General features: G+C 37.8%; 1 protein-coding gene across 1 annotated transcript; it reads right to left on the bottom strand.

The window, feature by feature from the left end:
* Positions 1-2,018: 2,018 nt before the first annotated feature.
* On the bottom strand, positions 2,019-4,593 carry LOC141282289 (zinc finger MYM-type protein 1-like). The gene is made up of 3 exons (XM_073814870.1): positions 4,537-4,593; positions 4,393-4,455; positions 2,019-4,199 (listed from the first exon to the last, which is right to left on the bottom strand). The coding sequence occupies exons 1-3, from the start codon at positions 4,591-4,593 to the stop codon at positions 2,019-2,021; spliced, it is 2,301 nt and encodes a 766-aa protein (XP_073670971.1).
* Positions 4,594-15,036: the final 10,443 nt, after the last annotated feature.

The raw sequence follows: 15,036 nt of genomic DNA, 5'->3' as shown, positions 1-15,036 counted from the left end.
GCTATTTTCAAGTAAGATAACTAAAACTTAAGCCTTAATTTTAGTCTGTAACTACACATAAACCAATGGTCAGTAACATGAATCTCTAAGACTAGTATTCAAAGTTAGTCATACATTTTTGTCTTCATGATTAAACATAACTGCTTTAAGTATCATATGAAAAAAATATTTAAATTATTTAAATTATATTTAAATCCAAATAGTAAGACTGATTAGCCCTAACTAACTACTAGTTCTTCAGACTAGTCCTTAAAACACAGTCTTTACTTAATGGCTACTGTATGTTTATTCAACCAGCCCTAGTCTTGGAAAGACATATATTGTCTGATCTTAATAAAACTGTTAATATTTTGTCATAAGCTTCACATTACTAGTTAATTAGTTAGATATACTTAGTCTGGCCCATTTTGAAAATGTCACATTTCAAAATGCTTGAATTGATTACCTCAAGTCTTTTAGTTTTAATGAGGTAAATGACTGCAAATCATTAAATCTTATAATAATTTTCATGCAGATGCAAACCCATGGACAAAAGGAACATAACAGCAGCTACAAATGAAATAAAGAATACAGGTTACAAATGGTGCCCACCTCACTATGTGACATCACATCAAATCCAGTAATACAACGACAAAATTTTATTTTATGTTTCATATTGATATTTGCCCAGATAGTACAGCAAATTCATAAAATTGTTTTTCATATAAACATAAACATCTAGAGCAGTACTTTCAACTCAGTGAACCGCATTGGTTTCTCAAGACCCAATGCTCGGAACATTTTGTATGTTTCTCTCATCTGACACAATCAGTTCAGTTCATACAAATCTCTACTGATGATTAAAGTAGATTTGTTTAAAATAGAAGACTTTCGTATATGTGCAGAGCAGTGGGCCTCCAGGAATAATTTTGAGAACCATTGATCTAGGGCACAGTTAACGTAACTCCCGTTGTTCTAGATGCAAATATTTCCGGAATGATGAGCCAAAAATCATCAAAGACACTTGAGAACATAAGACAAACAGGCCCATCAGTTTAGTTGTAATGGCACACCATTACGCTGGACTCGTACATGGTTAATGCTGGCTGGCTGTTGGTCGTCATGTTTTCTAAGATATGTAATTATCCTAAAAGACCCTTATAAGAATCTGAAAGCAGATGTTATGTGCAAAATAAAAAGTAGGTCAGACAAATATTTATGTGTTGTATACATATGCTATAGTTATCGTTATTTTTTCTTAGGTTATAGCGCCACCTAGTGGACAATCTCTGCAATTTTTTGCATGTGACCTTGGCCTGGGTCTATACATATGTGTACCAAGTTTCGTGTTGATATCTCATTCCTATCATAAATGATAGCCATTGTAGTATTTGTGGCACCGCCTCTTCATACTTTTGACCGTGGTGTTGCGACAATCAGGGGCGAAAATTTCATCTAAATGTTGGGGGGGACAATAAACATAAAATTTTTCAAGAACAATTTTTGAAGGGGACACCAATAATACAGGCAAAATTGTACTTGCAAGGAAATGTGTACAGAGAGAAAAGCCTTACTAGTGTAGCGTGGAGACCATTCCATTATCATTATCAATGTTTCTTTCTGGTTCAATGGAAAAGCTGACTAAATTGACCAAAACATCTTCAAAATCATATTTTTTTATTGCAATGTTTTTTAAGTTGTTTGCACAGTTAACCCACCAAAATACAATGAAATTTGAACTTAACTTCAACATGTATTTATTTATATAGCACATTTAGTAGCAACATTGTTGCTTCACAGTTATATTAAAACATACAAAACTCTTTTAGAAATACACCCTCACACAACTGTATAGTGAGATCAGTATAGTAACTTTTAACTTTTAAAGTAACAAAAAGCATCAATATTCTAAAAGTGTCCCCATATTAAAGAAATCAAATTATTTTGTAACAAATAAAATTATTAGGTTATAGACACTGCTCTATATGTAGTAATAAAACAGATTTAATTTAAATCAAACTAGCACGACAGGACAGGCACTAAACAAAAGTACCAAATGTATTTTTCCTGGTATCACTGGGCCCCACAAACTCTTGGCATATCTTGTTTATGTTAAGGCTGTCCAGCCTGTCTTTGTGCACATTGCACACTAAAAGACTGTTGAGTCTGTCTTGGCCCATTGTAGCCCTTAGCCACGTCTTCAGTCTACGCAATGCACTGAAGCTCCTCTCAGCTTCACATGAGGACACTGGCACCACCATCAAAATTCTGACCAGGACCTCAACTTGGTCAAACAACCCCCGAACCTCCACTGGCATTCCCCTTAGGACCTCTGCTGCCTCTCCACTGCTGCTACAGGGGTATTTCTGGCGAAAGAGGGGCAACTGTACTGAAAGAGAACCTCTATGCAACTCAGGATACTCAACTATTGAATCAGTTAACACCCCGGTCAAAAGGATACTCTCTAAGTTTTGAAGAGTCTTTAGACTGTCTTGATTGAAACGGTCACCAAACTGAACCTCCACACAATCCAATACTTTAAAGAACTCTGCCCTGTAATGATCCACTGCTTTGCCAGCAAAGCGCCTTACATTTGCTGTCTCAATAGAGTCAACTGATTCAGTGGAGTTAACCAATGCTGTAGCTTTCTCATACAGTTCAAGATAGCTCTTGTCATTTCTCTTTCCCTGGAGAGAGGATCGGACACAATCTACTGCAGCCTGCATACCAGAGACCGTCTGGGTCTTCTTCTGCAGTGAAATGTTTAGGCACTCAAGCTCTCCAACAACAGCAGAAGCAAGTGTGAGGCCCAACACAGTCTTACCTTTGCTGAAGTGCTCAAATAAACCACTGGCAGTTGAAGCTGTCCTAGATGTACTTTTTGCCATCTCCTCTAGGCTGCCAAGTACCCGCTCATATTGCCCTAGCACAGCTATTATAGCAGAATTGCGCACAGTCCACCTGGTTGGACAAAGGGGTTTCAGTGTGGTAATGGGTACATTTTCAGAGGTAACTATGTTTTCAAACATTCTCTTAAATTTTCCTGACTGGCTAAAAAGGATGCCTAACTGGTGGACCCAAGAAAGGCAGTCCCGAATCATTGGGGAGGCTGAGCAGCCAGCCTGTATGATTAGACTGACACAGTGGGCACCGCAATGCACATAGAGGGCTAATGGCTGCTGTTCCTTCACTATTGCCTGTGCACCGCTGTACTTTCCTGCCATGTTTGAAGCGCCATCGTAACTCTGCCCACGTAAAGCAGACATGGGCAGATTAAGCCTCAACAGCACATCAGTTACCATCTTGGCAATGCCCTGGCCTGTTGTCTCTGATAAACTGTATAATCCAATAAATTCCTCATGTGGAACAAGGTCATGGTCCACATAGCGCAGACAGACACTTTCCTGCTCAACACCAGAAATATCCTGGGTACCATCAACTACTACAGAAAACTGAACAAGGGCTGGAGACCTAATCTCACTTGCAATGCCTCGGATAATTGTATTGGCCATAATTTTCAGGATTTCATTCTGTGATTTAGGGCTTGTGTATGCAATGTTCCGATCTGTTAACCATTTCAATAAAACGGGATCATCCTCTTCTGCCCTAAGTTTGAGGAGCTGATACAGATTCCCACTTTCATCAGTATGGCCTCTTAAAGATTGTCCCTGCCTGGCGACATGCCGTACAGAGCTAACAATTTTCTTCAAGCAATGTCTTGCCACCTCCTGCTGTTTACCCCATGCACTGGATAACTGGGCACTGATTGGGTTTGACTGATATGCACTCACAGTCACATAATGTCGGTGGGCTTGGGAGGTCTGGTGTGCTGTACATTTTTCAATGGCTTTTTTCCAATTTCTAAAGCCTGTACTAATGAAAGCTGCATCAGTTCTATGACCTAAAGGGTGCTGATTAGAAACACCTTTGCTGCAGTAAAAACACAAGACCCCTCTTACTGATGGACTGTAATGTAGCCATGGAAAGTCTTGGTACCATTTCTCTTGAAATGCCAATGACTTGTTTGTAAGTATTTGTTTTTCGATACACTGGGGGTGTGGTTGGTATGGCTTTGTGCAGTCACTGAGATCTGAACTATAGACTGTGCTCATGTCCCCTGTGCTGGTGCTGGCAATACTGTCTCCTTGTGCTGCTTTCTCTGTCTCTCTCCCTGGTTCTGACCCTTCCTCTACTCTCGCTGTCTCAGGACAGTCTGACTCCTGGAACAGAAGATGTGTTGCATACTCCTAATAACTACCTCATCCAACCCAATAGCAAGAATTCTAAATAAAGACTCTTTTTTTCATTACATTTGCTAAATTGGCTGATCCTACTATAAATTGTTGAGCCAGTGGTGCTCATCTGCTAAACAGACACACCTCAAAAAAATTAACAAAAGCTCAACACACTTACCTGAGATTCTAAACCTGACTGTCCCTGGTTTCCCTGTCCCTCAGTACTTTCTGTATTCTTTGCCTGTGAGTGTGACACTGTGACGTTAGTATTTCCATAAGCACCCATTTTTATAATGATGTATTGCCTTAATTTTTTACTTACTTGGCGTTTTGGTGCACTGAAAAATGATCTTATGTCCGTTTTTCTTTTCTCCGTCATTTTCTCTGGCCAACAACACAAAGCAATTGTTTAAATATGTGTTTAAATATTTAAGGTTTATAGGTTCACCACACGGTAATATAATAGCTATTAAATTATCTTTCGTCCTTCATATAGTATTTTAGGTTTCATCTGGGACAGACCTTTTACCTTTTATACATTTATTTTTAAACCTAATTATGCATCCATCATCTTTTGTGTAAATTTCATAAATGTAATCAAATTAAATTATAATAAGACACAAAAGGACTGTATCAACAAAATATTTGCAATGGAGAGGAAACACAGAAGCTGCATTTGAAGTGGCATTTAGATGCTTTTACACAGACATAAATAATATTTTAAAATTAAAACCGCCAGTAGGAGGCAGCAAGTCACTGTTAATGAGTGAGTCATTGAGACTCAACTAACGTTTCAATCGCGTGTCCCGTTAAAATGCTCTGAAATCAATTCTGAATCGCAAGGCTGCGATTCTTTGTTTCATGCACATCTTGTGCGTGTACTGTACTACAACATTTGGTCAGTAGGAAGTCCTTATCAATCTACAATCATTATGAGTCGGAGGGGTTTATAACGTGCATTTAATAAAACAACACTCGTTAAATAATAATCATTCAAAATATTATTTATTGTGATAAAAATACCTGGACCAATTTGAAGAACAGCGTATGAATATTCCTATAGAGATTTCCTCTAATAGTATTTGAAATGCTACTTCTTCTGTGGCACAAAGGGAGTTTTTGCATGAGAGCGCCCCTTTACGTTCGGATGTGCCGGGATTTCACCGTAATTCATTCAAATTCATTTATTGAGAAAACGCGCATTTTCACGGTTAATCATTACACCCTATTCAGTAAGGAAACACCTTGGTTTTGCGTGTAGCAACGTTCGTCTGTTATAGGAAAGGACAACTGACAGACGAGCCGACACTGAATAGCTGCTTGCTCTACGTTTATTTAAAATTAACAGCAAGACAACTAGCAGTGAATGTGCTTTCACAGCTATAACCCAACGACCCCCTTCTTTTGACTAGGAAGCACCTCCCTCTAACCTGTCGTTTAAAACCTTCGCAGGGAGCTTGATTGACAGGTGATCGGAACAATCTTTGCCATTCAAAGCAGTCAGGAAAGTTAGTAGATTAACATTGGAGGATTTGAACTTGAAAAGCGGAGTGTACTGACGCCTTTCCGCGGTAAAAAACAACATTCCCCCTTACGATCATTCATGTTTATTTATGCTATAAATTAACTAGAAGCAAGAGATGATTTGAAAGGTAAGCTTTGTTTAATATGTTTAATATCAAACGTAGCCAAAAAGTAACCTGGTCTGTCCTGTCTGTCAGCGCGTTGTCAGTGTCATCTCTCTGCTCCGTGATGTATTTTTTTACTGCGTGAGAACATGGTGGGGCATGAGAGCGGCGTATTTTTTCGGACATAGCGACAGTAACTAAGGGGGTCGGGTCTTTGCGAACGGTCAATTGACCTGATATATTCTCCATGTTCATGAGTTATCTGCACTGCACATCTCACTTATGCTGTTTTCCAAAGAATCAAATACAGTTGGAAACGACGTAGACTATTAATAACACAGACTGTTAACAATTATTTTAAATCAGTATTTAAACATTCTCTATGATAATATATGTTTTAAAATTTTATATATTATTAATAACACGGTTTTGGCGGTTATAGAGTTCTAATGAAGTAACAAGAGTTCTAACAAGAACACAATCATAATTTTTGTTGAGATGATTTATTAATGACTCATCTATATTAAAAAGAAAATAATCACTTCATCCATTGTTTAAAACGTGAATAACATTGACTTACTGGAGTGTAGTTTCACAACCATTCAAAAACGTTGTTCTCTACCACCGGACTGTGTGTTGGTGGTGAGGTAAAAGGGGCGCCGTGGACCAAACCACTGTGAGGCAAGGGAGGGGGGAATCAAAATTTTTTAAACGTTTTTTGTTGTTGCTCCGTTTGCATTTGTATTGTTTTACTTCTTACACAACTATTTTAAGTTTTATAAATCATTAAATTATTTTCAATACACATATTTTAATGATATTTTAGGGGGGGACAACCCTCAGATAGGGGGGGTCCTGACCCCCCCGACCCCCCCGCGATTTCCGCCTATGGCGACAATGAGTGCAAAGTTCAACTTTTTTTGATAGTTATTGATAATCAGTGTCTAAGGACTATTCCAGCACTGGATCGGTTCAGATCGGTCAAAAAACCTAGGACTAGTTCGCAAAAGTAGGTTTCAAAGAAAATGATGAATATCTAACAAACGATTCGACTGAGACAAGTGCTGCTTGAGGAAAAGTTGTTCATTTTAAGTACCTCTATTAAATGATATGAGGATCTTGTTGATATCTGAAACACTGCATAATACACAATCACTTAAACACTGAAAAAACGTGATAGCGCCCTCCGGTATGAAGGTATATTTGGTGCAAAACAACTGCACACTTGTGACAGTGGAATTTGTATTTGTAGAGATTATCCACACATGTATATCAGTAAACTTGAAGTTGCAGAGGACGTGATCCAAACTTGTAGATTTTTTTTTCTTTCCCTCAAATACAACACAACAGTTACACATTCACAAATCCTTCAGTGCAGCTGCACAAATCCCATTTTACAAATCACAGATTAAGAAACTCACAAGTTCACATTTTTTGCTACAATTGATGCAGTAAATATGGTGCATAACCTACTTGAACGCCTGCATCAAATAATGTGAAGTCGCACACAAATTTTGTACATTTGCAAAATCAGTTTGTGCATCTGTGCGATGAGACTTGCATGTGTGTACAATTTATTTTTCACAAATATTTTTTTATTTTTTTAATATTTTCTAGCCCAAACACAAGTACATAAATACAACTGCTTGAATCTGCTGCTACGAGTTTCAAATACTCTTTTTCATGTGCTCTCTCTTCTGCACCAAATATCTCGAGATAAATGGTGCGAAAGTGATTTGTATACCTGTAGGCTTTGGCGAGCACTGTTCAGCACTGCCCACCAGGTGGCGCCCCAGACACTCACTGAAGCAGAGTTTATTAATTACCACCAATGTTTCAGCAAAGTAAATCGCCTTTATCAAGGTATTATTTTCACCAAGTGGAGAACAATATAAATGGGAGGGCTAATTATACACACATAAATGTAATTACATACAATACTCCAATGATTCATTAGTAAACAAAATATAAGTTCCATAAATTTCAAACCATCAATATAAGTAGATTAAAAAATACAAGCAGCAAATACACACATAGGCCTACATTTAAATAAGATACCAAATGATGTAAGTCCCATTCATTTTTAATATCATAATACCTATAAAAACAACCCAAATCAAAATCTACTTTTAAACCATGTGTGCCAATGTTCACATTTAATATACCTAAAAGGCCTTCTGTCTAAGTAAAAATTGGTCAAACTCACCTCACCTTCTAGATGGAAATTCCCTCTCAATTCCTATATACAATAATGAAGTAATAGGATGATTAAGTTAAACAAAATGCAGTGCTAATGGCAGGTTCATATTTCTGCATATTATTGCACTCTGATGTTTTGTGATGTGTGTTTTATACTCTCTATTTGTTTTTCCTACATATGATTTACCACAGTGACATGTTATCAAATAAATAAGCTTGTATTTGTTTGGGGGTGAATCCCAAAGATATTTCCATATCATTAAGATTCTTAATAAAATCATTTGGTCCCTTATATATTATTTTTAGACTTTATATATTACATTTGACCTTAAGGAAGACTTTTCTTCAATGTTAACGGATGATAACTGTCACAGGAAGGCAAGACATGGCAAGATGAGTGGATCTAAATGCAGTTTTTAAGTGTATTAAATCCAAAAAAGGTACAGGAGCACAGGCAAGAACACGAACAGTAACACATGACAGGAAACAACCAACATAAAACAATGGCTGACAAACAGGCAATTAACAGGCAGGGTAATTAAACGTGACAAGAACCAATGACATAACAGAAACAATTAATTACTATGGAAACAGATGGGCAGTGGGTGGAGTATGAATTAATGTCCATGGCAACAAAAAAGGGGGCGGGGCAACAAAGGAACAAGAGGGAAATAGGGCAGACACAGACAGGACTCTTGACCTTGGCCGTACCCACCATTGAGGTCCGGACTGTTTTAGTGAGTATCATAGTAAACTACTGATTATGTCTTAATATGTCTTCCGAATGTAAACATTTTATTACATTCTGTCTTAAAGTCTAAAAAACATACCTGTTGAAGTCATTAAAGTTACTTAAATAACAAAAGAAGAGAAAATCACTTACTGGTCCTGACTGTAACTTCGTAAAAAAAGATTAATCCATATTTAATTTTAAATATCTTTTTTTGCCAACAATCCTTAATGTTGAGCTCTGCTCTTTGAAGTAAGTTGGTTTATTATTGGTTTATTATGCAAGTTCAGCCTTGCATTATGTTTGTATCTTACAGTTAGTATAATGCATGTAATGAATTCAGGGCAAGAAGAATATTTATCTAATATGGGGTAATGTGAAGTATTATAATAATTACATATCGTTTTCTTTCATGGGATATGGACCCCCTAAAGTAGCCTTGGTAGCCCATTTATAAAATTCTAGTTCTGCCACTGCAATATTGATGTTGTATTTCAGCATATTAAGTGTATAATAAGTGTGTGCATATTGTGAATGAATTTAATAAACAAATTCTTGATAGCCTTTGGTTAATTCACTAAACTGATCCTATATTCAGTTAGCCTATGTTTACTTAACTGACAGTGCCCAGGATGGTAACATAATTATTTCAATGTCTTACTAATAAACAACACAAGTCTTGCGCAGACATGGTTTGAAATCTATATTTATTTGATATTTTTTAATCGGATCCCTATATAAACAATTACGAGCTATCCACAAGTCTAAAAAGCTGATTTGATTTGGGTTAGCATCCAAAGTAAATGTTAAGAAATCAGAACAACTGTTTATATAATAATAAAAAGAATTTAGTTGTTCAGTAACCCGATTCAAAAAGACAGAAATAATCATCCAAATTAGTATATTAGAAGAAAAAGCATGATTTAAATACACATATTTTTCTTCAAAAAAAGGTTATTTTGCAAAAGAAATCACAAACGTTCTTTCCATGGCCCCACCTCCTGTTTGAATTAAAAATTAGTCTGAAAAATAAAATAATTTGTTTTATGATATTAAAAATGAATGGGACTTACATCATTTGGTATCTTATTTAAATGTAGGCCTATGTATGTATTTGCTGCTTGTATTTTTTAATCTACTTATATTGATGGTTTGAAATTTATGGAACTTATATTTTGTTTACTAATGAATCATTGGAATATTGCATGTAATTACCTTCATGTGTGTATAATTAGCACTCCCATTTATATTGTTCTCCACTTGGTGAAAATAATACCTTGATAAAGGCGATTTACTTTGCTGAAACATTGGTGGTAATTAATAAACTCTGCTTCAGTGAGTGTCTGGGGCGCCACCTGGTGGGCAGTGCTGAACAGTGCTCGCCAAAGCCTACAGGTATACAAATCACTTTCGCACCATTTATCTCGAGATATTTGGTGCAGAAGAGAGAGCACATGAAAAAGAGTATTTGAAACTCGTAGCAGCAGATTCAAGCAGTTGTATTTATGTACTTGTGTTTGGGATAGAAAATATAAAAAATTAAAAAAAATATTTGTGAAAAATAAATTGTACACACATGCAAGTCTCATCGCACAGATGCACAAACTGATTTTGCAAATGTACAAAATTTGTGTGTGACTTCACATTATTTGATGCAGGCGTTCAAGTAGGTTATGCACCATATTTACTGCATCAATTGTAGCAAAAAATGTGAACTTGTGAGTTTCTTAATCTGTGATTTGTAAAATGGGATTTGTGCAGCTGCACTGAAGGATTTGTGAATGTGTAACTGTTGTGTTGTATTTGAGGGAAAGAAAAAAAATCTACAAGTTTGCATCACGTCCTCTGCGACTTCAAGTTTACTGATACACATGTGTGGATAATCTCTACAAATACAAATTCCACTGTCACAGGTGTGCAGTTGTTTTGCACCAAATATACCTTCATACTCCGGAGTCCGAATTTTTTCTTACTCTGCACAGACCTTCATGGCCAAGAGACAAACAGGCCCACCGCGTTTCATTTCGATCGGGCTCCGTTAACCCTGTCTAATAGCTGCTTTTTCTTGATTGGCCGATGGCGGCCATGTTTTTTGAGTTACGCAAAATTCCTTTTAAACATAGATAGTACCCCAGACCAGGAGCACACCTGTCAAATGTCAAGTTGATCGGTCCCATATTTCCGTAGTTACAGCCCTTCAAAGTTGAGGTGGTGTTATAGTGACAACTAGTGGTCAAGCGGCGCAATTTTTTGCACCTGACCTCAGAATAGTCCCCTGTATATGTGTACCAAATTTGGTGTCGATACCTCCTTCCCTTCCTAAGTTATAGCCGTTTAAGATCAAGAGGCTCCGCTCATTGGGGGCGTTTGGGCGTGGCTTGACGACGGCGAGTCGAAAGTTCAACTTTTTTTTGATAACTTTTGATATTCACACTCCAAGGAATATTACGGCACTGGAACGGTTCCGATCGGACGAAAAACCTAGGACGAGTTCGTTTTTATTTTTTTTGACAAAATCGAAAATAGCGAAAAAATTTTCATGACGGAAATGAAATCGGAGATATACGTTTTGTTCGCCTTGACGCAAGGAATCCAGGGATATAAGACACTTGACATTTGGATAAGGTTTGTGGAAGTTATGACCATCAACGCGTTTGTTATCGCTATAGCGCCACCTATGGGCCAATCGGGTTGATACTCTATCAACCTCTCCCCAAATTGGGTCCTACCATTTGGCCAAGTTTCAAGTCTCTAGGCCTTACGGTTTGGTCTGCACGTTCCGTTTTACGGCAGAATAATAATAACTAATAATAATAATAATAATAAAAACCTTGGCAATTACAATAGGGTTTCAGCACTTCGTGCTTGAACCCCTAAATATAGCTGCAAGCAGCAATTGCCGGGTTTCGAGCTTTAAGGCAACGTCAAAAACCTCACACTTTGCTTACCAGGCTGAGCAGTTAAACCCGAACCCAGCCACAATGAATGTTAGACCACCTCGCTTCAGAAAATGAAAGAGATGGTCAAAAAAGGATCATACAGACTATGTATGCTTACACACAGGTGCACCTATAAGACAAACATGTAATGTCCTTAATGTGACGTTATGAGGATAATTTGTTAAGGAGAATTAGTTTTTCAGATTTATAACGTAACATACAATTCAGAAATGGCCGTGTTTAGTTGAACTACAAGGCCATTGAGTCGTGGTATGGTGCAATGGTGCAAACAGACTGCACAAGTGTACATAAGAAACAAACACAGCAGCGCAGCAGACCGCAAGGACCTACAGTGAACATCAAACACAGCTGGAAAGATAATGCTTGACTTATTTAATGTCCTCCTGAATTGTGTTATGATAACCCCAGGCAGGGCCGCCTTAACCTAATGTGAGGCCCCGGGGCTAAGAGGTTTTGTAGGCCCCCCTTCCCCTCGATTTATAGTCTAATTTTTTTTTTAAGTGTAATATCTAGGTACATCACAAAATGCATTAGTTTCTTTCGAGACATACAACAGTGAGTTTTCCCTCTTTGAGCCAGAAAACACCATAATATTGTTATTAACATATCACTGAGCCCACTTGAGCATAAACACAAGACACTTTATTTAACAACCACACACAGCAACATGTGGTGATAATAAAACCAAAATGTGTGAAAGTATATATGTTTATAAGCTTTATATTTATATAGTTTTTGGAAAATACAAATTTGCAGAAAATTGCCACTCACAACTAAATGCTCACCACAGTTTTAAAAATATAATAAGTTAAAGTTAGTTTTAAAGTGAAAATGCATTAATGATAACAAAAGATAAGTCTTTATAGACAGAATCTTGTTAAATGCATTAATGATAACAAAAGATAAGTCTTTAGACAGAATCTTGTTTTTTAATCAGTTTTGTAGGCTATTGAAGATATAGTATGCATTGTATTTAGTATTTATGCATACATAAGCATGTAAAACGACCAAGTATGAATATGCACAAGACAGACAGGGAACATACCTGTATATAAGATCTTAAGATAATGAGATTATAATGGTGCTATCAGGGGATGATCATTTGAGATGGTCTAGTCGCTCTTTACTTTCTTAGACTTGCACCTTTACCGTTGCGTCTCTTTCTCGTCTTTCTAAACCAACAGATGTGTGTACTGTGAGCTAACGTCGCGTCAAACATCGCTCCAGCTGCGCACGCGTCACTGATATAAACGCGAGTAAACTTAAACTTTATAACAATTAACAGCATTATGTGCGGGAACTCCTTTCTTAATTTAGCGGCACAGTTTCTTGTGCACGTTTGGAGAGACTTCTGCATGCCAGAGACTCAGACAGCTGCACGAGCACAGAGAGAGCAAACAAGCGAGCGCGCGCGCGAAAGAGAGAGAGACCTGCACCTCAGTGCTTATTATGAAATTTCAGAAATTACTCTTTCATTTGTTGGTGGATTATTTCCCGTTTCTCTGTCACACTCAGTCTAACATGCAGGAATGTCAAGTTGACAACGCGCACATAATTACATCACGCGGAATAAAAAATATGTTACGTCTAACATTTTATTTCACGTTAAGTTACAACGGACCAATCAGCAGCCATGTAACGTGCAATTAGAGTGATTGACAGAAAACCTGACAAGTTACAAAACAATATGACCTTTTCAGCTCATCATGAACGCAAAGTTGGGAGGCCCTTGAACTTGGGAGGCCCCTGGGCTTCAGCCCAGGTAAGCCCGTGCATTAAGGCGGCCTTGACCCCAGGACTAAGCACAAGGCAAAACCGGGCATGTTTGGTATCGTTGGACTCTGCAACAATTCAGGACTCCTGTGAAAAAAGTCCCATGAAAATACGGTGACTGCAGCCAAAGTTGTAGGCATGTAAAATATGCGTCCGAAACTGCAGGCTCCCTCAGGTCCTGACTGCCATCAGAATTACCGAGTACAATGTCATTACGCATACGTTTGGTGAAGATACAACCTTAAATACATTAGTTATCAGCAAGAAAACGGCTCTCATTCAGTGAAATCTCTCCGCTCTCTACTCACTTCTAAGTGAAAATAACAAATAAGCACAGGGTGGCGCTACGACAAAATTGTGCATGCAACGTCAGGTCAAACCTTTGTTACATCTAGCTAGTATCATGGCTAAACACATCAGTTTAGTGAAAAAACTGTTGTAAGACCATTGGGCTCGCTCAATGTCAAAGGTTTTGTTCAATTATGAGGCCAACTAGTGGTGCAGGCATATTATTTTTTGGGTATTGCCTCAGACTCTGCTCAGACATCAGTGTATCAAATCTGGTGAAAAAATGTCATTTCGTTGCAGAGGTATAACCATTTATGTGTAAAAACGACAAATTTTGGGGTAATTTTTCGTTTTTTGTAATTTTCGGCCATTTCTGATAAAAATTTTAACATAACGCCAATAGACTTTTTTGTTCAGAAGGTAATGCAATGTTCTTCCTATGGTCGTTTCGAGTCGATCGGAATAACCCTCGCGGAGTTATTCACGCGTGTTTTTTAAGCGCTATTTTCCTGTGCAGAACTAACTGTAAGGCGAAACCTGGCATGCTTGGTATCGTAGGACTCGGAAACAATTCAGGATGCTAAAAAAAACAACTCCCATGAAAATCTCTTGACCACAGATAAAGTTATAGGCGTGAAAGTTGGAACCATTGCATAATCACAGTATTTAGTGCCATTTTCCCCGTTATAGCGCCATCTAGTGTCCGATCGGCGAGATTTTTATATCACGACCTTAGACCGATGGCCTACACATATGATTCAAGCCCTATGATGATATCTCAAACGCCTCTCGAGTTATGGCCGTTTAAATGTTTTAAGCTCCGCCCAGTTCGGTTTTTGGCCACTCCTTGCATGTTTGAATACAAATTTCAACTTTTTTTCGATAATTATTCATATTCACACTCCACAGAATCAATCAGCCTTGGTTAGGTTCGGATCGGGCAAAAAACCTAGGACTAGTTCGCAAAAGTATATTTGAATGTTATCGTCAATAACTAACGAACCGTTTGATTGACAGCAATGCTTCAAGAGGCAAAGTTTTTCGTCATGAGCCGATCTATCATATGATGTCATGTTTGTGTGTGTATGTCAAACGTCACGTGATACAGGCACCGAAATACGGTATTACGCCCCCTAGTGGCCAAATTACACCACAAATCTTACAGGCCTTCAGGAGCAGTACACGAAGAAGCACAGTGCATTTCTTTCCGATCGACCTCCGTTAACCCTGTCAAATCAGTCCTC

Source organism: Paramisgurnus dabryanus, chromosome 1, assembly GCF_030506205.2.
Source record: "Paramisgurnus dabryanus chromosome 1, PD_genome_1.1, whole genome shotgun sequence".
In the NCBI taxonomy this organism is placed as follows: Eukaryota; Metazoa; Chordata; class Actinopteri; order Cypriniformes; family Cobitidae; genus Paramisgurnus; species Paramisgurnus dabryanus.
Note: the sequence above shows the minus strand (reverse complement) of the source record. Positions and strands in the feature narration are given on the sequence as shown.

What these genes read in the sequence shown, in the direction of transcription:
- LOC141282289 (XM_073814870.1), bottom strand. Translation starts at nt 4,593, where the DNA reads ATGACGGAGAAAAGAAAAACGGACATAAGATCATTTTTCAGTGCACCA. An exon ending in TCAGTGCACCAAAACGCCAA is followed by an intron (nt 4,456 to 4,536) that starts GTAAGTAAAAAA and finishes TCACACTCACAG; the next exon opens with GCAAAGAATACAGAAAGTAC. An exon ending in AGTCAGGTTTAGAATCTCAG is followed by an intron (nt 4,200 to 4,392) that starts GTAAGTGTGTTG and finishes CTTCTGTTCCAG; the next exon opens with GAGTCAGACTGTCCTGAGAC.